Source organism: Chiroxiphia lanceolata, chromosome 4 (assembly GCF_009829145.1).
Source record: "Chiroxiphia lanceolata isolate bChiLan1 chromosome 4, bChiLan1.pri, whole genome shotgun sequence".
Lineage (NCBI taxonomy): Eukaryota > Metazoa > Chordata > Aves > Passeriformes > Pipridae > Chiroxiphia > Chiroxiphia lanceolata.
The window spans coordinates 26,916,317-26,940,779 of NC_045640.1; the positions used below are offsets into that span (position 1 = coordinate 26,916,317).

General features: G+C 39.3%; 1 protein-coding gene across 2 annotated transcripts in view; it reads right to left on the reverse strand.

Moving 5' to 3' along the window:
- Positions 1-264: 264 nt before the first annotated feature.
- Positions 265-24,463, reverse strand: part of GABRA4 (gamma-aminobutyric acid type A receptor subunit alpha4) — a 73,127-nt gene continuing 48,928 nt past the window's right edge. Inside the window, exons 11-13 of one of the 2 annotated variants that reach the window (XM_032685176.1) lie at positions 20,654-20,733; positions 1,823-1,873; positions 265-496 (exon numbers count right to left, since the gene is read on the reverse strand). In XM_032685176.1, coding sequence (XP_032541067.1) covers positions 1,865-1,873; positions 20,654-20,733 — 89 coding nt within the window. In that variant the 3' untranslated portion in view covers positions 265-496; positions 1,823-1,864. Of the gene's footprint in view, positions 497-1,822; positions 1,874-19,621; positions 19,974-20,653; positions 20,734-24,463 lie in introns of those variants that run through there. The other variant, XM_032685175.1, reaches the window with a different exon arrangement.

The window sequence follows — 24,463 nt, forward strand, 5'->3', positions numbered from 1 at the left end:
AGTTTTATCTTTGTTTGCACAGTGGTTTACAGCCTCTGTTGGTTCTACTCCTGAATTTAAAGTGAATTTATGTTTACCATATGCAGAAGCCCTTTTAAGGGCTTGCCAGCATCATTACATGCTCTATATAAGAACAGTTATATAGATTGAAGCATTTTTTGATGCTTTTAGAAAACATAAAAAATGGCATAAAATTTAGGGTGTTCAAGTTCTAACATTCATTCATTTCTATTTATGACAATTCAGTAATTAGACATTAATTCTCGATCATAAGTTTCCCCATGATGATCTTGGCTTTGTGGAAACGAATGAAATGAGTGTTTAAACACTGGGAAAATTAAGAATATATAAAAAAGGGAGTCCATAAGCTTCCTTGTAGGTAGAGGAAAATCACTGGTCACAAAGCATTTGGTTCTTTCATATTCTTCTCTGGAGTAACCCTGCGAGGATCATTATGCTGCAGGTTGTTTGTACCAGAAATGCGTAAGTATGGTCCCTGTAAGACAGATGTTTGAAAACAGTGATCTTAAGAACAGTCGTTGAATTGGAATGATGAAAAAAAGAATGAAAAGTTATCAAAATCAGGATAAAGCAAATCAAAATAATCATCTGTCAATTACCTTCTTCTTCACCTGATATTGAATCTGCAATGTATTAGATACTAATTAAATTATCAGATAGCTGTCATCCTTCAGCTTTAATCTGACAGGGACACACCAGCATAGCTTCTGTCACATAAGAAGCCTCCTAGTCACCCAACTGCACTAGTAGTCTTACTCTGAATTGGCTATGTTTCAAATTCATCTTTCCTCAATGCAGGTGATCAGAATCAGATGATCATTCCCCAGGATGAAGTTTGACCATGTTCTTATATCTAAATGCATTTTAGAATGTAATTGAACTAGAACAGCCAAGCATTTGTTTTAATTTGCTTATAAAAGCTCTGAAAACTTATAACATCTGTTATTTGGACCCCCCAATTAGTACAGATATAGAGAAAGAAGCTTTCGGAGGTTTTTTTCATAGCCTGGCACAACATACTTCCACTCCAGGATGGGTTCCACTGGCACAAACATTTATCAGTCTTGGTTTTACTTGTAATTATCTGTGCCATGCCTAGACTACCAGCTGGTATGCACTCCACTCTTATCCGTTGTCACTTTTGGACCTTCAAGTTTTGGCTCCATAACTATCTTTCTTGGAACTGCAGAAACAGGTCCCCCGAGTCCTAGAACTTACTATATTATGAAAGCAACAGAGTAAAAAGGCAACATGAGCAAATGAACTGAAAATCAGGAGATGCTTTCAATGATCGCATAGGCACTGAGCCTTCAGTCTATGTAACTAACATAAATGAGAAATAACCTCATAGGGAATGTGTATGTCTGGAATTAACACATGATTTTTTAGATGTCAGATAGTGACCTTTCAGCTGCTGAACACAGAAATTCCACAATGAGATTGAATTTGAATTTTTGTATTTCTTAGAGTTTCCTTAATGCAAATAAAAAGCATTTTAAGGTTCCTGAGATCAGAGGCTGGAGTCTCTTCTTGGTGGATGATGCTGATGCAACATAAATTGGTATACCACAGCAATATTTGAGTCTATGAGCTTGTTAAGAGTTTTTGTTGTGATAGTTGCTCAAGCAATTACTTAGTAGCACTGAAGATGAGATTAACAAAACTAAATTAGAAAAACACTCACATATTTTACTTCCATTTACACCAATAATTGCATTCCATTTACACCAGTAAATATAATTTGTTAACATCCTGGATGATAAAGTAAAAATGTCCTTAGCGGAAGTATTTGACTACTTACCAACTCAGAGAGAAAATTGGGCTATTTATGGAATGTTAATACTCAGACCATCTGAAAAGAAAAGCACAGATTAATCTTTTATATATTAAGATGTCCACTGTTTTACAAAAATGTGTTGTCTAAAAAGAAAAAAAATCTTCAAATGAAAATGCCTACTAAATATGTAATAGCTCTATGTGCTAAACTGATCACAAAAGAGAAAAGTGATATAGCATTTGAGCCAACACTAAGTGAAGAAACAAGGCCTTTGAATATGATTCTGCAATAGCTTTGTTTTTAAAAGTTAGGTTACAAATCAGCAAAAATCAATTTGTAATCAATACACAGCATGTGATGTGACCTGGAGATAAGTAACTAAGTTATAAAGCTACAAACACTTAAAAGCTCAGTAGTGGTCTAGCCAGGAACAGTAAAAAAGGAAGCTCAAATTGCTTATTGTCACAGCATGGCTTTGATCATGCTGTGATCAATCCAAACCTGGTATGATTTCTGTGACATAGATGAAGGAGAACAGCTACAAGCCCAGAAACAGTTGGAGGTTGCTGACTGGAGTCCAAGGCCTTCTCCAAGCCCGTCAAAGCCAGGTGCCCTTGTTCTTTAAGCAGTGCACCTGCCTGCTCTATCAGCAGGTTCAATATTCTCCAGTTGCATTGGAGTGGCAGTGGACGCAGCCTAAAGAAATTCTGCCTTTCAGATTACTGATTAGTGTAGAGTCAGCAATGCAATACCTAGAGCTACATAGCTTTGGCTGAGAGCTGGCTCAGGTTCAGCCAGTTTAACATCTGAAGCTTGCTTCTGTTTGCAGAACATTAAGTAGATATACCAAGAGTCAAACTATACTCTTCTTTCCTCTTTTGTACCCATAAAACTTTAACTTGTGCCTGAACAATGGCAAAGCTATGACACAGGTGACAACCTATCCAATGCTCTGTGTCATTGGAGGGCATTCCCCTGTGGCAGGACACACCTACTAGAAGCATTTAACCTGAATTTCCCTCATCCCAATGGTGTCACTGAACCACTACATGCAAACCAACTTCTTTTCCCAGAACAGGTTCCTACCACATTATGACAAGGAACCCCATCCTATCCATTAGGTGAACCCTAAAAATGCCCAGATTTTAAGTTTTGTACATAAACTTACGCCTAGGTGGTATCTGGGAGGCTGCTGCGAGGGAAATTGCCCTTCAAATGGATCAGAAGCTGATCTGCCAAGATTAATCAGCAATATACCAGACAGTTACAGACATGTAATAATCTAGACTGAGCACCTTACTGATCTGGGCTATCTAGAGTCAGTTCACGGTGCTGGGGTTGTGGCAGGAGCTCTTACAGACTTGCTTGGCGTGCTTTAGATATCAACTGTGTCTACCTTTGGGTTTTGTGTGCTTTGCTTACCAATCAGCTTTCCTCTGTAGTACAGATCAGGGAAGTGCCAGATTCTGCATCTGGGATGGGGCAACCCTGGATGCACAGACTGGTGAATGAAATGCTGGATAGCAGTGCTGCAGGAAGGGACCCAGGGGTCATGGTTGATGGGAAATTAAGTCAGCAGTGCCCTGGCATCCAGGAGTGTGCAGCTTTGGGCACCTCCATATAAGAAAGATATTAAGCTCTTAGAGAGTGTCCAAAGGAGGGCAACGAAGATGGTAAAGGGCCTTGAGGGCAAGCCATATGAGGAGTGGCTGATGTCACTTGGTCTGTTCAACCTGGAGAAGAGGAGCCTGAGGGAAGACCTCATTGCAGTCTACAACTTCTTCATGAGGAGAAGAGGAGGGGTAGACACTGATCTCTTCTCTGTGGTGACCAGTGACAGGACCCAAGGGGATGGCCTGAAGTTGTGTCAGGGGAGGTTTAGGTTGGATATTAGGAAAAGGTTCTTCAGCCCCAAGGTGGTTGGGTGTTGGAACAGGCTCCCCAGGGAAGTGGTCACAGCACCAAGCCTGACCTTGGTCACGTCAAGAAGCATTTGGACAATGCTTTCAGGCACATGGTTTGACTCTTGGAGATAGTCCTCTGCAGGACCAGGAGTTAGACTCGATGATCCTTGTGGGTCCCTTCCAACTCAGAATATTCTGCGATTCTAAGATTATTGACTTCAGTATATTCCTTTCCAATGCCAGATAAGGTAAAGGTTTAGACATATAGGAGAAACGAGACCTTTAATGCCCACCTGGATGGGACACTTCCATAGAATAATAGAATAGTTTGGTTTGGAAGGGATCTTAGAGATAATTTAGTTTCAATCCCCCTGCCATAGGGACACCTTCCACAAGACCAGGTTGCTCAAAATCTCACCCAGACTGGCCTTGAATGTTTCCTGGTGTGGTTCATTCACAACTCTGGGAAACCTGTTCCACTTACTCACTACTCTCTGGGTAAAGAATTTCTTCCTAACACTAATCTAAATCTTCCCTCCTTCAATTTGAAGCCATTCCCTCTTGTCTCATCACCATATGGCCGTACGAAAAGGTCCCTCTCCAACTCTCTTGTAGCCACTTTAGGTACTGGAAGGCTACAAGAGTCTTCCTTGAGTCTCCTCCGGGCTGAACAACTCCAACTCTCTCAGTCTGTCTTCATAGGAGAGGTACTCCAGCCCCCTGATCATCTTCATGGTCCTTGTGTGGACTTGCTCCAGCAGGTCCATGACCTTCTTACACTGGGGGCTCCAGAGCTGGATACAATATTCCAAGTGGGGATCTCATGAGAGTGGAGTAGAAAAGCAGAATCACCTCCCTCAACCTGCTGGCCATGCTTCTTTTGGTGCAGCCCAGGACATGGCTGGCTTTCTGGGATCCAAGTACCTATTGCTGGCTCATGTTAAGTTCCTTGTCCAACACCCCCCGGTCTTTCTCCATAGAGCTGCTCTTAATCCTGAAGGTAAAATGCTGTCCTGAAGGTGACTTGAGGTGCTCTTGAATTGCTGTGTTTACACTCACAGCCATTGGACATGTCTTCACAAAAGCTGTCCCCAAGAGCCATTATTATCATGCAGCACAAGCTGGACACTCCAAACAGGGAGAAATGCAGGCAGTAACCACACTGGCACAGGCAGTAACCACACTGGCACAGGCAGTAACCACACTGGCACAGGCATGCTGATTTGCTGATACTCCTATAGTACCTCCTGACTCATGTCACACGCCACCTCAGGGCATTCAATCCCCCAAAGCAGAGATTGCCTTAAAACAGCTGGGATTTTTTAGAAGCCTTAGCAGGTTTCACATTTATATCTATACTACATTTCACCAAGTATGACGCAGTCAAAGTATTTTTCTACTCTGTTTCTGCTGGGTTTTTTTCAGTGATGGTGAAGTGCATTGCCAATTTCCCATTATAGGACAGCTTTACACTAGAAAAACTGAAAGCATAGCATGTGGAGTCTCCAAATTTAGATTTTTAAATTAAACCAATAGGCCATGACATACAGGGTATTTCTTGCATGTTTATTGCAGACTGCAGGAGGCATTAAAAGATAAAATACAGAAAGCCCAATGTTTTTTTAAGCACTCAAGCAAAGGGAAGCTCAACTGGAAATTAATTACCTGGAGTGTGGTATTGCTACTGTAACATGAAATTCAAGCACCTCTGTAAAATAAGACAAGTTATATTTTAAATAACAAGTTAAAGAAATGTAAATTAAGAGATCATAAAGGCAAGCATTCTGAAGAAGGCTTATGTATAATTTCACACAGATCATAATTTTAATTCTTTGAACCTTGAAAGAGAAAACTTGTTAAATAGAGTGTTCAAAGATACACTATGCACCTTGGTCGTGGTTTTACTTCCTATTAAAGAATGAAAGCTATTTCCAAGTAAAAATATCAAAAGGCATCTAATTATGAGGAAAAAAAATAAAACAATTAGCTAGAATTTCACTCAGTCATGTATTTCAGCCAAATTTCATGTATCTAATTCTGGCTACCATTAAAATAAGGTAAAAATCATGGTAGCAACATTTCTAAAGCTTGTTGCTATATGCAAATTATTCTTTATCTGAGTGGGTTGATCTCTTAAAGAGTTCTCCCTCATTCCTAGAGTCAAGTGATGCAAAGCCAGATTTCCAGGCAAGTCTCTATGTATCTAGACCCAAGCAAGTACGAGTGTCCCTACAGTGAAGTTACCCGGCCTTCACAGTGACACACCACACACCTTGCAGCTGCCATGCTAGCACTCATTTGTACTCTAGTTTAGAAACCTAAGATAGAAACATTCAGAACTGCTCTCATGTGAGTTTGAGTTGAAAGTTAAAGTTGAGATTGGCCTAACCACCTCTGTGGATGAATAAGGACCCTAGAAGATGGGAGATCCTGGCAATTCCTCATTGAAGAGGGCAACTGATTTCAAGGAAAAAGTCTGCATCCACCAACGGCAGCCTCCTGACTGGATTTTAGCTGAGCATTTCATTTGCAGAGCACATGACAACTATGTAAACATACACTTAAAGTTGAAAGAGATACAGCAAATGGATGGTATGATGAGCCAGGGCAACCAGTGACTATCCCCATGTGGGAGAATTTTGAAAACTGGAAAGGAAACAATGTGGGATGCCTTAATGTTTCACTGAAGTACCAGACACTTCCAGAGATGCTCTGGATAAGATGATCTTGCAAGAATGTATCCATTTCAGTCTTTTAAATTCTTCACTGAAAAATAAGAGGGGATTTTTTTTCATTTTACTTTAACAGCAGAAAAGTTATATTAAGGACACCAGGCATTAACAGTCTGACAGAAAAAAGTCTGAATATACTACATTTTCATTTTTTTTCTTTCTTTCTCCATTTCCATTTTACTGTAGCCTTTTCAAAAGAAAAAATTATCCACAACGTTTTCAAGCATCAATTGTGATGTGAAAAGCAATCCTGATTATAAGAGCTTTCAATGTCCCTTTTGCTAGCTTAATTATATACTTGTCTCAAAAATCTCACCTGTTACTCTTTTCATGCTCACAGGGTGCCCCATTGCCATGCTGTCAAACTTTCACTCCTCTAGAATTGCAAGAACTTGAATATATCCATTGCTTAACAAGGTGTTTGAAAATCCAAGGTAATATTCAACTCAAAAATTTAAAGCTGACACAGTTTTGATGAAGTACTTTTTCAACGCATACACTGTGTGAGATTAGCTGTGGTCTTTTCTTGCATAAACATTCGAGGGTGAAAGCAGATTGCTGTTGTTAGGAAGCATGGTTGCCTTTCTGTGCCCTGTAGCAGAATGAAACCTCAGGTCTAGTGGCTTCATGCTCATTGCATCTGGTAAGCAACACATCTTCATAGAGCAGAGAGATGAGCTGCAACCTGGTACACACTTTGTCTTTCTAGCAGTAGTTATGCATCACAGCAATACATACAACATGAGGCTGGTGTGGTAGGATGTGAAGTCCTACTTTACAGTGGGCAGGAGTAAGTGTAAGCCTTTGAAAGTAAGAAAGTGCATTCTCACCAACCAAGATGTGAAGTAGACATACATGGGAAAAAATTCACATTTGGAAAGGTGAAGTTAACATTAGTTCTGGTCCCCTTCAATTGCTTATGAACTGGTATCTGATCAGGGATTTTAGTGAGCAGGAACTATCATTGTATATTTTAATGTCCCATTGCATGGATTCTGCCCTTACCACAAATCTAAGAGTTGTTTTCACTTCTTGCATAGAAAAGCAATGCTAAAAGGTGCAGAAAATAAAGTACTATTTTAGATTTACTTTGGATTATTTGAAAATAATGTTAAAGATAAGGCACTGTGGCTGGTATGTTGATAAACACGAATAAATCCTGAAATATATTTGAGAATAAAATACTACTCACAGATGTGCACATGCAAAAAGAGAAATAAGGAGAGGGACTGGCAAGATTAAGAGACCCAAAGGCAGCATAAAAAATTTAATTTTACTCTAATTTGTGCATTTTATCAAATTCTAATTTATGCTATCTCCAGGTTAAGAGAAATAAAAATCTCTCATTTAAATTCTTATCACTCTCAGATAGGCTCCAAGATTTCTCTACAGTCATCACATTAAAACTCCCCACAGGATCAGACTAGAACAAAAGAAATTAAACCCACTTTTCCTTCTATGTAGACTTTTCAGAAAGTCTTTTTGTAATGCTCAATTACAAAAAGCATCTGTTCGGGGAGGAAACTGAGAATTGAAATCAGAAAGCCTTGACTTAAAAAAGGAGAATACAGCTGACTGACCACATGCTCCAAAAGAAGTATTAAGAAATCAATCAGCTGCGGTGTGCAGTCATTGTTTGTAGTACCAATATTCCATTAGCTACAGAGAGATCAGCAGCAAACAGACACTAAACTCTGGAGACAAATCTTTTTTCTCTTCAGCCAGTTTTTCTTCACAACTGTAAATCCCTTTGGAGTGCAAAATGTGCATCATTCAAAATAAGTCAAAATATTGGATTCTGAATAGACCTGGCTTCTTGGTGCTCTAGCTTTCATTTCCCCCTCTTATTAGTTCCATGTAGAAACAGAAAGGTCTCAGTATAGTTATGAGAAATGTGAAATTCAGTTTGTGGGAGAACAAAACAATGATCTCAAGATAGCTCACCAGGTTCATCACCTACAGTCACAATTTATTTGTGCATTAATCATGAGTTTGATGACTGTAAATGTTTGACTCTAAGTATTCCTTGAACATTTCAGAGGTCTCCTTGATCATACAAATTAATAGTAAGTGGGGCACTGACTATATGAGTAATCTTCATTCATGTCATGCAGAATTTTCCTGACGGGGGAAAGAAAGAACTTTAACATTGGGAAAAGAAAAGACAAATAGAATCAGAAGTCTTTCTTAAAGAGTTTTTTCCCTAGTTTTTGACAATGCATTTAACATTCATCTGCTATCGAGCTATTTGAAGAATGGCAAATTAAGAATAACACGTTACAGCTGTAGTGTGCCCCTACTTAATTAAATACACAGAATCAGTGGGAACCATTTATGTGTGAAAATTCACTTTTTTTCCAGGGTTCTTGATAAAGACAATTCAGATGAACAGTTGATTCACAAACATCTTAACTGATAGACAGCCTTTGTACAAAGAGAGGAGACTCATTAATCTAGATAGGATTAATCACTTTACCGGCAAGTAATTTTGTGACTATGGGCTAAAACAACAGAAAGTCTGAAGCACCTAATTGTTCTCATAACTTTAATCAAGAGCATTTGCTTAAGTTGTGTATGAAAAGGTCTCCATGCCCCAAACTGGACTTAGACCTAAGGCAATTCACCTCCCAAAAGGCTGCTCTGATGCAGGAATCTCAGTTTCTCTTGCTACATCAATTTTTCTCTACTTGGCACACTAGTAGAATCCTGTTCAAGTTTAGCCACCAGACTTAACCCAGCAATCCATATTTACTCCCTCTCTTTGGTCCACTGAATAACTAGTCCATAGAAAGCAAAGAAGAAAGCCATAACCTCCTCACCCCAGAATAACCTGGAGCAATGTCTCCCTGCATACAAGAAATAGATGGATCCAGGAAGCAGTGATTAGATATTTCTTTTATTATTCTCACAATATAACTAAAAAAAAAAAAAAAGGTAAACATCTTTGAAGTCTTTTTCTGTCTTTTCTCTTAGCGTTCACAGTATCTTGCTGCTCGGCAGCTAATTAGCATCATGTTGAAAAACAGTGCCATGAGTCAGTGCCAAGTGACAGGGGAGGGGAGAGGGCTTGGAGACTGGTTCAAGCACATGCACTCTTCCTCTGCAGCCTGACCACCCAGCACAGGGAGGGAAGGAACCTGACTAAGAGAAAGCATCGTGATTTCTGATTTATTGGCAAGCCACAGTCATGATAATGGCACTCTCAGTGCTTCTCTCGCATCTTTTGCAATACTTTTCAAGCAGGAATTTGGAACCAAAATAATTAAACAACATAATTAGACATTTATTTTAACTCTGTGGGCCAACGTGTTGGCTGAGGCTTTGCAAATGACGAAAACCACAGCTGCCATGTTCAGCTTTTGGAGCAGCTCAGCTGCACTATGTGTCATCAATTCCCATCCTGCTCTCTTGTTTTAATTAGACTCTCTTGCAGGCAACAAATCAGACTGATATTCTTCCTAAATGCTGCAAGTGCCCAGAGCAAACTGTGAATACTAAGGGAAAAACAAAGAGACAAACTAGATGTTTGTGCTCTTATACACGAGATACAAGGGCTTTATCAATACAATCAAATCTATCGAAATAGCCATGTTCAGGAGAGGTGGCATGTTGCTGTCACAGTACTGTTACTTCAAAGTTGTCAGGCAGAAATACTTCTGGAAAAGATACTCTCCATGCGATCAGGCCTGGGTTATCTAAGGCTCCTGGACCAGGTCCTTACCTCTACTTTCCTTCCTCAAACACTTCTTCCCAGTAAGGAGAGAATGCCACTTGTGTTGCCTCTGGTAACAGCAAGGACAGAGAGGATGTGGCAGTAGGGATGTGTTGTGTATGACTCCTTCCAGTCAGCTCACTATTTACCATAACTACTTTACTGTGGGCTGACCCCAAAGGGGACTAAGTGGAGGAAGCAGCTGTAGTAAGTAGTAGGAAATATAACTTAGCATGGAGGAAAAGGATGAAGCGTGCCAGGGTCTTGGCACTGCATCTTGAGGTGAAGTCTTAGCTCCCACAATTTCTTACCAGTTGTAGATGAGACACTCCTGTAATAGGAAGGGGGGGAAGAAGGGGAAACCCACAGTGTCCTATAGCCCCCCAAAAATCAAGAAGGTTATGCTAGTATTCCAATACTTGGTTAAATTACAATATAAATGTTACTACCGATGCTGTCAAAGATTCAAATGACAGCCCCTATCACTAATAAACACCTGAAGGGAATAAATCCAGATCTCAAAAATATAATCATTCCACACCAGACAGCAGTACCTATTTGTGATCATGCTATCAATGTATTTTAAGCACTGTAACAGCTACTTTTCTTCAGAAATGTATTTTAAGCACTGTAACAGCTACTTTTCTTCAGAAAATGAGTTCCAGACATGATGTGAAAAAATCCATTGTAGCAGGTCTCATTCTTTGAAAGAGGTGGAGGACTCTAATCTCCAATGTTTCTAACTTGGTTAAGACATGAAAACGGCTTCCATTTCTTTCACTATTATAATGAAAAAATAAAACAATATTCCCAAAGAAAAATATTTTAAACCATTCTCAAATCAGCAGATGATTTTACATAAAGAACTGGACTACTTGTACTCTGTATGAGCCTTATAGCAACAAGTTAATTATTGAACAAACTGCAGATTTGAAGGATGATTACAGATGAGGCCCTGGGCATGCACAGAGCAATATTCTTTAATGTGAAATTATCTTGATTAGGAAAAACATCAGACCAGTAACTTTTCTCCTGAGGTTGTGGAGGTAAACTATTTTACTCAGGCAGGAATGCACTGTGGCAGGGAAAAAGGAAAAATTAGCCAATGAAAACTCTCTCCAGAAAGTCAGCATTTGGTTTTAGAGAATATGGGACTGCTCTTGTGAGTAATATCAATTGCATGATCCTGGTTCTGAAATACTAGTATTCTAATATATCTCTAATAGAGTGTAAAAGGTAGAATAACTAAATCATCTGAGCTAGGACTGCAAAGATCCACAGTTGTCAAATTTAAAATTCTGGACATTCATCTGATCTCCTTAAGTGAAGGCAAATGAAAAAAATATTTAAGTGTTGGGCCAGGCTAACACAAACTGAGGGGGAAAAACACTGCTTAAGTAACTGACTGTTGACATATTAAAAAGCATGTACATGCTTGCCAAGGCAGGCAGCTCCTAGGGATTATGCTTTTCTCTGAAGAGCAATCAGCTTGCAGCATGTATCTGAGTTTACTAAAAGAGGTTTAAGAAAATGTGTTGAACGGCAAACAAAAATAGTACCGAGTGCAGGCAGAGCTCAAACAGCTGCATTGCAGTAGATGTTTGCTTTGAACATCGTGACAGAACAGCATTCAACAAAACTATCCAGTGCGTGCGCTCAAAAAGGATGCCAGGATGCTGCTAGTTCTTGTACTCCCACTGACTGGGATGACAAAGCCATGAACACAATTGTCAGGCAGCAAGTAGAAATGAAGAACTGTGCTGAGGTGCTTTGAACAAAGGAACATAAAGATTTCTGTGATCACCTTACACCTGACTAGACTATGGGGGGGACACGGCACAGGGAAGACAGAGCAAACAGACTGATGAGAGCACTAGAGACACACACTGAAACGGGAAGGACTGGCACTGCAGAAGGGAAAATTGCTGCACAGTAGTGAAAATTAAGGGTGAGGAATGGATTAGAGAAGAACCTAGAAAAATTAAACAACATAAAAACAGTGAAAAGCTTGTAAGGTCTTTGGGCCAAAGTCTCTCTCTTCATGTGTACCTTACCAAACATGACCAATACAGGGTCCCTGGGGTTACAGCTATGTAGCACACATTGGTGCTGGAAGTTCAACATCCTTATTTTCTTTTTAAGAGATTCTGAATTCTCAGTTATTTTTTTCTGACCTATTAGCTTCTTAAAAATTAATGGGCCTACTTTCCTCATTTCATTTCCTTCTTACTATTGTCCACTTAGTTAAACCTTTTAACACTTGATTAGTTTCAGCCAAACTAATTCATTATTACTCTTATCTTTTCTATGATAATTTTAATAGTGACTCTAATATTCTTGCAAAAGTCTCATTTATTTTTCACCTGCCTCCAATTTTGCACAAAGCTTCTTGTTTCACAAAGATGTCACAGCATCCTTAATCACACTTTCTCCATTATCATCACCCACAAGTTTTGACTCAGAAATTAAAGTTCTTCTATTCAACAGACTGTTATTTCAATCCCTGCTGATGGGTAGATGCTTCATTCTCCTGATTTTACTCATGTATTTTTATATTATTTCAGTAAAACCCTCTATTATTATTGTTATATTTTTTCCATATAATATTTCTCCATCTTAATACTATTTTTATACAATAAGTAAAGTGTCATTATCTCCTATTTATTTGCTAAGCAAAGAGCCCTTTATTTGTTTTAATTCCCTTTTAGTGTCTGAGGTTGACTGCTTGCAATTTTCTTTACCCATTCATTTTCTGACCCCTAAGGCATTTTACTTCTTCATTTACATCTTCCCCTTCTTTTTACTGCTCGAAGGTACTCTAAATAATTCTGAAAATCCTTTTTGAGAGGTTCATTAATTTAGAAAGACACAGTGATTTTTCTACAACATGTGAATCCCAAGTTTCCTGATCTTTTCTTTCTTTCTTTAAGGAAATCCCACCCATCACCTTCACATCAGTTTCTAAGCTTCTTATTTCCGTTCATTTTCAGCTCAGTTTGCTTCACTCATTGTATCTCATAGTTTAGTCAGCAAATTGAACATCTTAATTATAGACCTACTTTTGTTCTCAAAAAACTTAAAGAGAACTGACATATGTCAATTCAATCTAAGGATTTTTTCTGTTACAAGAACTTTTTTCACATTTTCAGTGCTTACTACACTATCTCTATACAAATTTATGTTCAACCAGGGATGCAGCGAATTATAATATTAGGAAAAAGAGGGTAGCCAGAAGAACATGTAACCACAGGCAAACAACTGTCTATCTAGTGAGCTCTACTTTCATTGACAATTAATAACTTACACCTAACTCTAAAGAAAGAAAACACAAATATAACCTTAAAGAATAACAGTCTAAAATAATAAATATATCCTAACCAGAAGTATATAACATTTGTGCAGCGGTTAAACATAATATACTAATGCACCCAACCTCTTCTTGTCCCTTATCCAAATATACAGTGACGTAAGCAGCAAAAACAGCAGGTAATTAACAGTTAATCCATCTGCAACTTCTGCTTTGCACCATAAGCCACTCCATCACTCTACGACTGAAGTACTTATTCAGAAGGGTGTGTGGGTGGAGGGCTGGCAAAAAGAGAAAAGCAGGACCTTTTAGCGGCACCATGGGAAAAGAAGTGAGAACTTGACTGGAATGGCCCAGATGACACCCAGTTTCTGTCTCACCACTTGCCCCTATGTTACACATACTAATTCAACAAGGTAAAGCTGAGCCGCCACACAGTTAAAAACTAAAAGCAATGTTGAGAACATCACAGTCTAACAAAAGCTTTTGTAAAAACTATACGTTGATTTTTTAAAAATTAGTATTTTGATCAGTTTAGATACAAATGCAACCTCTTTGTTTTTACCTTAAAAAACTGAATATATAGACCACGACTTCGAATGAGATTAGAAAAAAGCTAGGCAGATAAACTGCCAGTTGCCAAATCACAACATGTGGTAAGGACAGTAGCAAGAGTCCTCATAATAAAGATGCAAACCCCTAAGAAACACAAGGAGTTATATTCACAAAAATATGGATCAAAATAATTAACAAACTGCACACTTGATTAATTTTTTTCCTGAATAAAGGAAATACACCTTATTTTTCCTGAAGTATGGACCTCAGCTAATCTAGACATATAATCAAGACAGGACCAACAACATTAAAACATTTCTGATACAGGTTTTTTAGGAAGAAAAACAATGACAAAGACTCAAAAAATCATTAGACAGCCCTGTGGTGCAATACAATAGCAGCTAGCAGGTTTTTCCCCATGTCAAAGGTGTCCCTCATTGCTTAAGTGTCAACCTGTGAGTTTGAGTTGCCAAGCAAAATACAGAAGACTAAAAGGTAATCTTGCACATACAGATAATCAAGAGAGTACATGAAGTCAACAAGATATAAACACATAATTAAAACCACTGAAATACACAGTGAGGATGGATTAGTGAAGTGGGACATGGTATTGTCATCAGATGAACGCTCCTGATTTTCCCCAGTCATAGAGACACTGACCATCTTCTCAGTTTTAAAGTCTGACATAAATAAATTATCAGTAAAAACTACTCACTGATGGACATGGGTCATCAGGCACTGGGCTATTTGACACTATAAGCAAAGAGACATGAATCCCATAGAAGTTGATAAATGTGAAGGGGTGCAGTAATTTAGGCCAGAGTATAAAAACCTACTTTCAATAAGAGTCTACTTTCAGTTCTGCTCCAGAAGTAAGTTGTTTACTATCCCCATACCTTTCCAATAATACTACCTTCACATTTCAAGTTTTCACAAGATGTACAACTTTATTTACTTGTTGTCAGCTTTTTAAAGGCTTTCAACAGGGATGTTATACAAAGACTGTCTTTACTGGCAATTGTAATTCCTGAAATGAAGAAAGGTATAGAGCTTTTTTCCTGTAATAGCTTGAAGTCAACAGCATTTAGGGTTTGCTTTTTTTATCCCTTAACATTTCCTGTTTGAGGATCATAAAAGCTGTTCTCTTTATGTAATTGTATCCTTAAATTGCTGTTTTCAATTTGCATAATGTATCATTTAAGTAAAGGTAAAGAAGCATTTCATCTTCATAATTTCTGCCACAGCTGAGATTGCAAAATTGCTTCTTGTTAGAAGGAAATTTTTAAAAAGTGCAATCACTGCAACTTTCCAGATGGCATCTAACATTTTTCAGTCTGCTGCAATGGTATGTTATAGATATGCTTGCTATTCAGTTCGAACTAGGAAACATTTGCTCCAGCTGAGGTAACTCTTTTGGTCACACTTTTTCATCTTGTATCACATTTCTTGATAATTCCATGATTTTTTTACTTTCATAGTTCTAAATATTTTCTTGTATACAAAAAATTCTCTGCAAGTTTGACTTACCAAAACACTCTATTTCTCCATTGCTAATTTCTTTGCTATTAAATCTAACTAATTCTTTTCCACAGCCTCATTTAAGTATACCATGATTTAGCCAAAATGCCATTCTACATTTATCAGTCCTTGCCTCTTACTAACTTCAATTCTTTTATTAATAGCAGGTATTGATACGCACAGTACCCTTTATTATGGACCGAGCCATATGGCCAGATCCTTAAAACATCAAGTTTCTCCCGTGGTTCATGTCTGATACTTCTCTGGAACTAGTTTTTATAGAGTTGCTGGAAATATCATTGTCATTATATTGAACAGTTTTGTGCAGGCCAAAAGTCCTGCAATTGATCTATAAATACGTATTGTTTGTAGAGGTTTAGTCCCACATTTACCTGAGCTTTTGACTCAGCAAAGCATATGAGTCTTATACTTCTGTAAAGTCACTGGTTACATGCCTAAACTTTGGTTTAGGCAGTCCATTACAAGTGGCAAAGAACATATAGATCATACTGGCTTAAACAGTTCTGTTGCTTGACTTAAGACTGCAAGTCAGATCCAGAGCTGCCTGTCAGAGGACAAGAAAACACTCGGAGTCACTCAAGCTCTTCACCTCGGTCAGGAATCATTCTTATTTACCTGAACTCTCCCGTCCTGATATGGTTTGAAGCTGGCTCCCTGCCAAGTCTCCAAACCTTACCACCAGAAGCCCCCCCCCCCAAACCTCAGGGAGAAGAGGGAGGAAAAAAAAAAACCAACCAACTAAGAAAACCCGAAACGAGAGAGAGACAGCTAAAGTGATATATATAAATATATTTACACTTACGTTACAATTGAAATATATATACAATTTAAAAATATATAGAATTTCACAGGGGAAGGGGAAGGGGGAAGGGAAAGGGAACAAAACCAAAATAAAATATAAATATATATATAAATATATATATAAATAAAATATATATATATATATATATATATCCCAATCAGTAGCCCAAGATCTAGTAACTAAGAGTTAGCAAAGAAAATATATCCCACCACTCTCCTTGGGACAACCGAGAGTCGCTCCGGTACGATCGCCGGCAACCTCCGCCTCCCAAGGTCAACAAGGCCCTACCAGGCCTCGCTCCCCAACCCGGCAGACTCAACAGCAGGGAACCTGCACCTCCAAGCCGCCGGAAGGAAAGAGAGCGAAGGCCTCTCCTCCTTTCTTCTTATAATCTGGCTTACGTAAAAATCGTAGGGAATACTGGGTAAATCTGGACCCTTCCTTGGTTACAAACTGGTCACCAAGGAAGGCCTAGCCCAAACCACCACACGTCCTCTCTGCACTTGAAGGCAAGCAGGATACACAGCCTTATTGCATCTGCAGTACAGGGTCACAGCCCTGTGCAGATAGTCGGCAGAGTAAAATAAGATTTGCCCTTGATTCGATCATCTTCCTTTTCCAACATTTAGCATGCTACCTTCTCTGTCATCTCTCTATCCCCTGCAACTCTGCAAGCTGATGCAACCCCTCACTTGAAATTCTTTCATTAAATCAAGCGTATTAAAATGGGGCATTCAAATCCCTGCTTGGCTGTTACATTAATCTTTTTCCATCAGAACTGGACAAAATTTCCAGGTTTTTCACTTAAAATTTAAAAATCTTGGTTTTGCTGACTTGCAAACTTAGGCGTTTTGGTTTTGTTGACTTGTAAACTTAGGCATTTTAAAGATTTCTTTTTCAATCATTGTTTTTCAAGCTCAATTTTAACACCAAAGAAAACAAAAATTTGTGATAATGTCATTTTTTATTACATCTTTCTTGGTCAAAGTAAGCTCTATGAAACATTCCAGCTCCAAAGAACTCCAGTACTTCCATTATGTTTAATTTGACATGGACTACATGGACTCAAGTGATCTGAAAGAAGATCTGATAAAAGGCAGCAAAATCAGCCACCTGCATGCAAAGGCCAGAAGGACTGTTTACTGGCAGACCTGAAAGACTGTAAAGAGTGCAGAGTTTATCTAGAATATGTGCACATCAGCAATTGGTTAATGATTCAAGGAGCTATCACCATATGTTAGTCTGGGTGGAATAAGCTGTGTGATGTCTCAGGTGAATCATCTATATACCACCGCTTGGATGTGATCGCAGGCTGTTAAGTTCACATGTGATGGCACCAGCAAGATCATTTACTTGTGATATCTGAAACTTTAAATGGCTTTATCCCAAACTGAGGGAGCATTAGGGTTATTTCCCAGATAATGAAAAACATTTGTAAAGAACCAAAATGTAATAATACATGTGATTTCATTTTGAAATACAGGGATTAATGGCATACAATTCCAATAACAGCAGTCAAATTTGACCTTCACCTAGGATTATTATAACCCTGTGGGGTATTCCTCTGCAATTACTTTTAAAAATCCTACTTCCAACAAAAAACTTTGCAGCATCCCTCTACAGTACTTTGCTTCAAGGAACACGGGGACTCTTCTCTGCCCTGTTGCAGTCTTGTGCACCTATGCTACTAGGTTAAAACTGCTAGGACCTGTGCCTGCTGCTTAGGTCAGCTGGTACTGAACAGAGTTGTGCCATTTACTTCTCTTGCCCTCCAAGGGCCCAAATTATGTCCAGAAACCACTTGGTTAGCTGGTGCAAGCCAAAACCACCCCAAAGACTAGTTTAAGTGTTTAACTCATAGCATAGATGTTGTCAAGAAGAAAAAAAAAAAACAAACAAAGATTAAATAAAATTATGTATTTCACAGAACCATGAAGGTTGGAAGAGACCTTTAAGATCATCTAGTCCAACTATCAACCTATCACCACCATAATCACCACTAAACCATATCCCCAAGTGCCACATTCAGATGCCTCTTGAACACTTCCAGTTATGGTGACTCCACCATGCCCCTGGGAACTTACGCCAATGCTCCACCACTCTTTCAGCAAAAAATTTTCTAATATCTAATCTGAACTACTCCTAGTGCAACTTATGGTCATTTCCTCTCATCCTTTCATTTGAGACATAGCATAAAAGACTGAGCCCCTCTCACTACAGTGTCCTTTCAGGTAGTTGTAGAGATAAATGAGGTCCCCCTTGAGCCTCCTCTTCTCCAGGCTAAACAACCCCAGCTCCCTCAGCTGCTCCTCATAGGACTTGCGTTACAGACTGTTCACCAGCTCTGTTGACCTTCTTTGGACTCACTCCAGCACCTCAATGTCTTTTTTGAAGGGAAGGGCCCAAAACTGAACACAGCATTCGAGGTGTGACCTCACCAGTGCTGAGAACAGGGGAACAATCACTTCCCTGGTCCTGCTGGATACACTACTGCTGATACAAGCCAGGATGCCATTGGCCTTCTTGGCCACCTGGGCACACTGCTGGCTCATATCCAGCCAGCTGTCAAACAGCACTCTGAAGTCCCTTTCTGATGAGCAGCTCTCCAGCTACTCTTCCCCCAGCCTATAGCGCTGCAGGGGATTGTTGTGACCCAAGTGCAGGACACAGCACTTGGCCTTGTTGAACATCATACAGTTATCCTCAGCCCCTCAATCCAGCCTGTTCAGATCCCTCTGCAGAGCCTTCCTGCCCTCCAGCAGACCAATACTCCCATCCAACTTGGTGTTGCCTGCAAATTTACTGAGGTTGCGCTCAGTCCTGTCATCCAAATCCTCTGTGAAGATATTAAACAGGACTTGTCCCAATACTGAGCCTTGGGGAACATCACTAAAGACCGGCTGCCAGCTGAATGTAACTCCATTCACCACTGTTCTCTGGGCCCAGCCATCTAGCCAGTTTTTCACCCAGTGAAGAGTTTCACTGTCCAAGCACTGGACTGCAAAGTATAGCTACTGCACTGGGTGATACCTACAAAAGCTCCTAAATGGATATGTAAGTGGGGTTATTTCTCTTCTACAGCAGGTATCTGAGAGGTTTATCTAGTTGCCTGAACAATTTATGAATAAAGTACTTTGTGACAAAATTAACATAAATTGTTCTTGCATTTACTCATAACTCAGAAAACTCTTCATGAATTTTATTTACTTCAGAAACAATTCCAGTCTGATTAACCAGAGCATCCTTCTTCAGGAGAGCACTTGAGAACGTCCTCAAGTTCCACTGAATTCAATTATTAGTTTAGTTGAGGGAATCAGTTACAAAGAGAGATCAGAGACGAACACTGGGCAAAGGAAAGCAGGAACTGAATAGCTGAGGACAGAAGCAGTATATGGGACAAAGCCTAAACAAAATCTAAACAAAAACAAACAAACAAAAGGGGCATAAAACAGGATTTGAGATTAAATCTGGTGCCACTGTACTTTGGCTACTGTAGGGATCTGTACCTCACTCTTCAGCAGTTCCAGCACAAACACAGTTGAAAATATCTTCTATACTTCTCTTGTGAGTCTCTTCATGACTCTTGCAAAATGCTCTATTCTATATAAGTTTCCCTGGAAAACTCTTTAAATAAACATGTTAGTAGCACAACACAAAGTTATTTGTATCTTGAATTAACTACTTGTGAGGTCATCTAACTTTAAAGACACTAATGTAGTACGTATTAACTGAATAGTGAAAAAAAGAAATAATGGTTACAGGGAAATGCAATAGCAATGCATTTGCGAGGACATAACCAATACTCATGAGGAAAAACCATGACAATGAATTAAGCACATGATTAAGTAATGATTTGGTTGATTTGCTCAATTTAGCACACCCTGCTCCTATAATAACAGAAGTAAGAGATGCTTACGTTATATAATTTACTCAACAAATTTGACTTTCACGTGAATAAAGTAACAATAAATCAAGCTTACAGGACACAAGAGAATACTCAGGCTCATTCCCTCAGCTCTTGTTTTAAGCATCTGTAACCTACTGCTGCCACAGATCATTTCTTCCTCTATGATTGAACAACCAGACCACAGCATGACTGGGGATAGAGGCTGGATACCTAACCAAGGATCTAATTTGGAGTTCAGTACAAGTTTCTACATGGCCAAATCTAAATGTTTTTGCAAGACTTGCATTCCACAGCATATTTGCCCAAGAAAAAGACATAAAAACAGTGAGCCCAAGATCTTAAAGTACCTTAGAAAACAAACAATTTGTTTATATTGTTCAAAATATGCCAAGATTACCTGAGAATAGAGTTGTCTTTCCCTCCCATCCACACTGTAAAATTTCCCTGTCACCTGCCCTTCTCTCCTCTTCCCCACTCCTAGAGAAAAAAATGTAGGAAAAGAGGCCTTTGCAATGGTATCAGCATGATGAAGCATCTGCTTGGGTTCACATGAGGTTCACATTCTCCTACAGATTTGGATGTTGGATTTCACTGAGAGGAACCAGCACCTAAAAAGTTGTGATGACCAGCACTTCACCGAGGATTTGCAATCCAGATCTTCAGAGCAGAGGCTCTTGATTTTCCTCCTGTGGGATTCCTGGCTCCTTATCCTATTTTTATCAGAGAGTCAGCATGTCTCAGAAAGGGATTTCAGAGATTAGAATTAGAGAGGAACTATCCAGAGGTGTCTCAAAGGAAAACACTGAGAAGACAGCATATCCTAATCTTTTCTCAACCACTTCTTTGGGCTTCACTCAGGTTTACACTGAGCCATTTGTTACCTCCAGACTAAAAACTCTGGGTAAGTTGCTGCTAAATGCTTTTTTTTTTTTAGCACACTCTGCAGGTCTCATATTTCCAGCATACCTTCTGTATTTTTCCCCCTGACAACAGCATATTTCTCCCTTACTGGTAGCATTTATATCCACTGTTTTTGCATTCCAACAGAGAGATCGTTCAGTGGCTAAATACTTGAAAGGCACATACAGCACATGAACAAAAGTTTTCATACGTAGATTTTGATGCACCTATTTGTCAGGTCCACCTACTTATCAAGCTTGGCCCAACAGATGCCTTGGACAGAGAACCAAACAATCCATTAGAGACTAGCTCTTTCCAAACCTTTCTTGGCATACAAACACATGTATTTTGAACAAATTTCAGAATATACCAAACCAACTTTTCTCCCCATCACCACTTGCAATAGCAAGCTGATAGCCATTTATGTTCATGTGATTTTATTTATGTCCCAGAGAAGCCTAATTGCTCATATTTTAGAATGCAGCTCATTCACAACAACTTACAGAAATAAGGGCAAGATAAAACATGCATTATATAAGAACTGATCGAGAAAGGTCTGACAGATACTGTGATACATAAGTGGTCACAAGTTTGATAACTAAATATATTCAGAAGTATCAACATTGACTTCTTAGCTAATCTAGGTGGATGTGAAAATTATCAAAACCCAATATGCTTACAGGATCCCAGGCTCCTAAAATCATAGAAAGAGAGGCTTCCATTTAGAGAATTGGAGTAGACTTAACAATTTCTCTCCTTATGTTGCTATATCACAAACAGTTATAATCTTTTCACATATTCAGGGATAAAATTTATCATACTTGCTTTTCAAAAGCGGTATTTATTGCAATCTTATATGCTGAAGTAAAGAGGGGCTACTAAAAAGGGGCTTTAGGGTAATGCCAGCTGTGCCAACTCTCAGACAGTATTGCTGCTGAGAGAGACTTGGAGCCACATGGAGAGCATGGAAAACACACCTCCAACATCTCTTTCCCTGTGATAGCCAGGGAATCTGGTAGGGGCCTGCTTCTTCATTCCTAAGGCATCCCACCTTCTTGACCTTCAGCTGTCAACATACAAGGCAGAGCCTACATATGTTGCCTTCAAAGCACTGCTGTGCTTTACAGCTCACTGTGAATCACACAATACAGATGCAAGGCTGTTTGGAGGAGCTGAAAATTCAGAAAAAAACCACACAAGCACAGCTTCCAGCCTGAGCTGACAGATGTTATTCATTTCCATAAAAGCAAAGACTGTTATTAAGGAGAATAAATAAAGGAATCAAAGTCAATTGCATGGTAAAAAAAGAGGCTGCTACATTGCAGTAGCAAAAATCATTCAGACAGTCCCAGACTTGTGTGAATAATCAGGCCCATTTAACTTCTGACTGGACACCTCTACCCTTGCAAAGTCTCTCTTTGCGCCCCATATGAACACGTTATAACACCTAGTTACAATGGTGTTGATATAGTCACAAAGCTAGGATGGAGCTCAAAGGATGTAGTGTCCCTGGGGAAAAATAGCCTCTTCAGCTGAGTCCTATTCCCTTCAGGGCCAAATGTGTAGGCATTCTAACACCTGTCTATACATTACCTGGTGCTAAGGCTTCCTGGGTGTATAGGTTCCTCAAACAAGGGATCCAGAAACACTGTGAAAAACATGTATGAAATTATCTCCTGAACCAACTGAATCATCCACTTTTGCCAGCTCCAGATCCTGGACAGACTCCTGAAACAAAACACCTTACAGTATGCTTCAAGGGGCCCCAGAGGGCTTCTCCTTTGCTATAATGGCCCACTGGCTGTGGTGACTCCACGTTGCACATACAGTTATGTCAGCTGGGAACGTGTTGTAAAATGGGTAGAAGTCTTTCAAGGTCTTTTATGGGCAAATAAGAAGAATTCCTCAGTCTGCAATCAGTTAAAAAAATCTAAAAACCAGAAAGAGTAGATACAACACTGGGGAGCCCCAAGTTGTTTGTGTTGTTTTGGCAGGCTCTCCCATGCTGTGAACACCACTTCAGAGTAGCTCTTTATTCAGCTTCTTGTCATCTGAAAAAGAAAACACTTCAATGCATTTTTAATGAATTTCCTCTACTTTGAAATGAAATTTTCTCAGTTGAGGAAGTAAAAATCTCCACAGAACACAACAGAAAAAGTCACATAGGAAACATATCCAAAATTACAATAAATATCAGCAAGTACATCTGGACATATAATCCACCCTAGAATGTCTTTGGCAACTTGTCCCAACAGCCAAGACCTGCTAGGTTTCCAGTAAGATTCCTTTCATACTATCCCTCAAGGCTGGCACATAATTCTCATCCAAAGGCTTTCATCAGCGTTAAAGCCAGTTCAGCAATACAGGTAAGTCCTCTACTCTTCTTAACAACTACCCTCCAGCATCACTTTCCAACAAATCTGAAAAACAAGCCTTTGATCTATAATTTCTCTAAATCCTGCTGGCTTAATCACATCAACTCACGCCTTCATTTTCTCTGACCTAATAGCACCAGGTTGTGACCAGTTCCTTCCTGCACTTACACTGGGATTACCCTTCACCTTGTCTTTTGAATTTCTCCTCCAGCCTCACTCAGCTGTGCTGAAGTCAATACAACTTCCTGTCTCTCTATGCCTCCGCTGGCTGCCCATCCTGACCTAACAATTGCTAGCATAAGCTATGAAGTCACATGGGCTACATCCAGCCTTTTCCCAGGTGTTTCTTCACTTATATCTGGAGCTGTCATCTAGTTTGTTTCCTAGACAATTTTAGTCTTACCATCTCAGACCATCTAATAGGCTGAGCAGGTTTTAACTTTCATACATACCAGGTCGAAGGCTGCTCAGTAGATGAACAGTGACATTCAGCATTTGTGACCAAGATTTTTGTTTAAATAAAGGCATACTTAATTCTGTCTTCTCCAGGACCATTCCAAAGAGCTTCCCAGCTCTATGCATGTGAGACTGAGCCCTGCAGAAAGGAGGGAGGAAAAGGGGAGAAGGCAGTGGTAGACAAAAAGCCAGAACCTGACTTCCCCAATCAAGACCTCCTCAGCTGTGTTTTTTTCTTAGAAGTACTAAACATTACACATAAAAATAGAACATTTTAATGTGAATTGAGGGTACCTATTCCCAGCTCAATCACAGATTTTTCACAAGCCTACAGTGAGACCATTCGGACAGGAAACACAGGCTCAATTCTCTTAAACTCAGACTGAAGATATACATACAACAGAAGTCTCACGGTCCTAATTATCAGTAACAGATTTAGTGCTCTCAAGAAGCACTAATCATACCCAGCATATGAA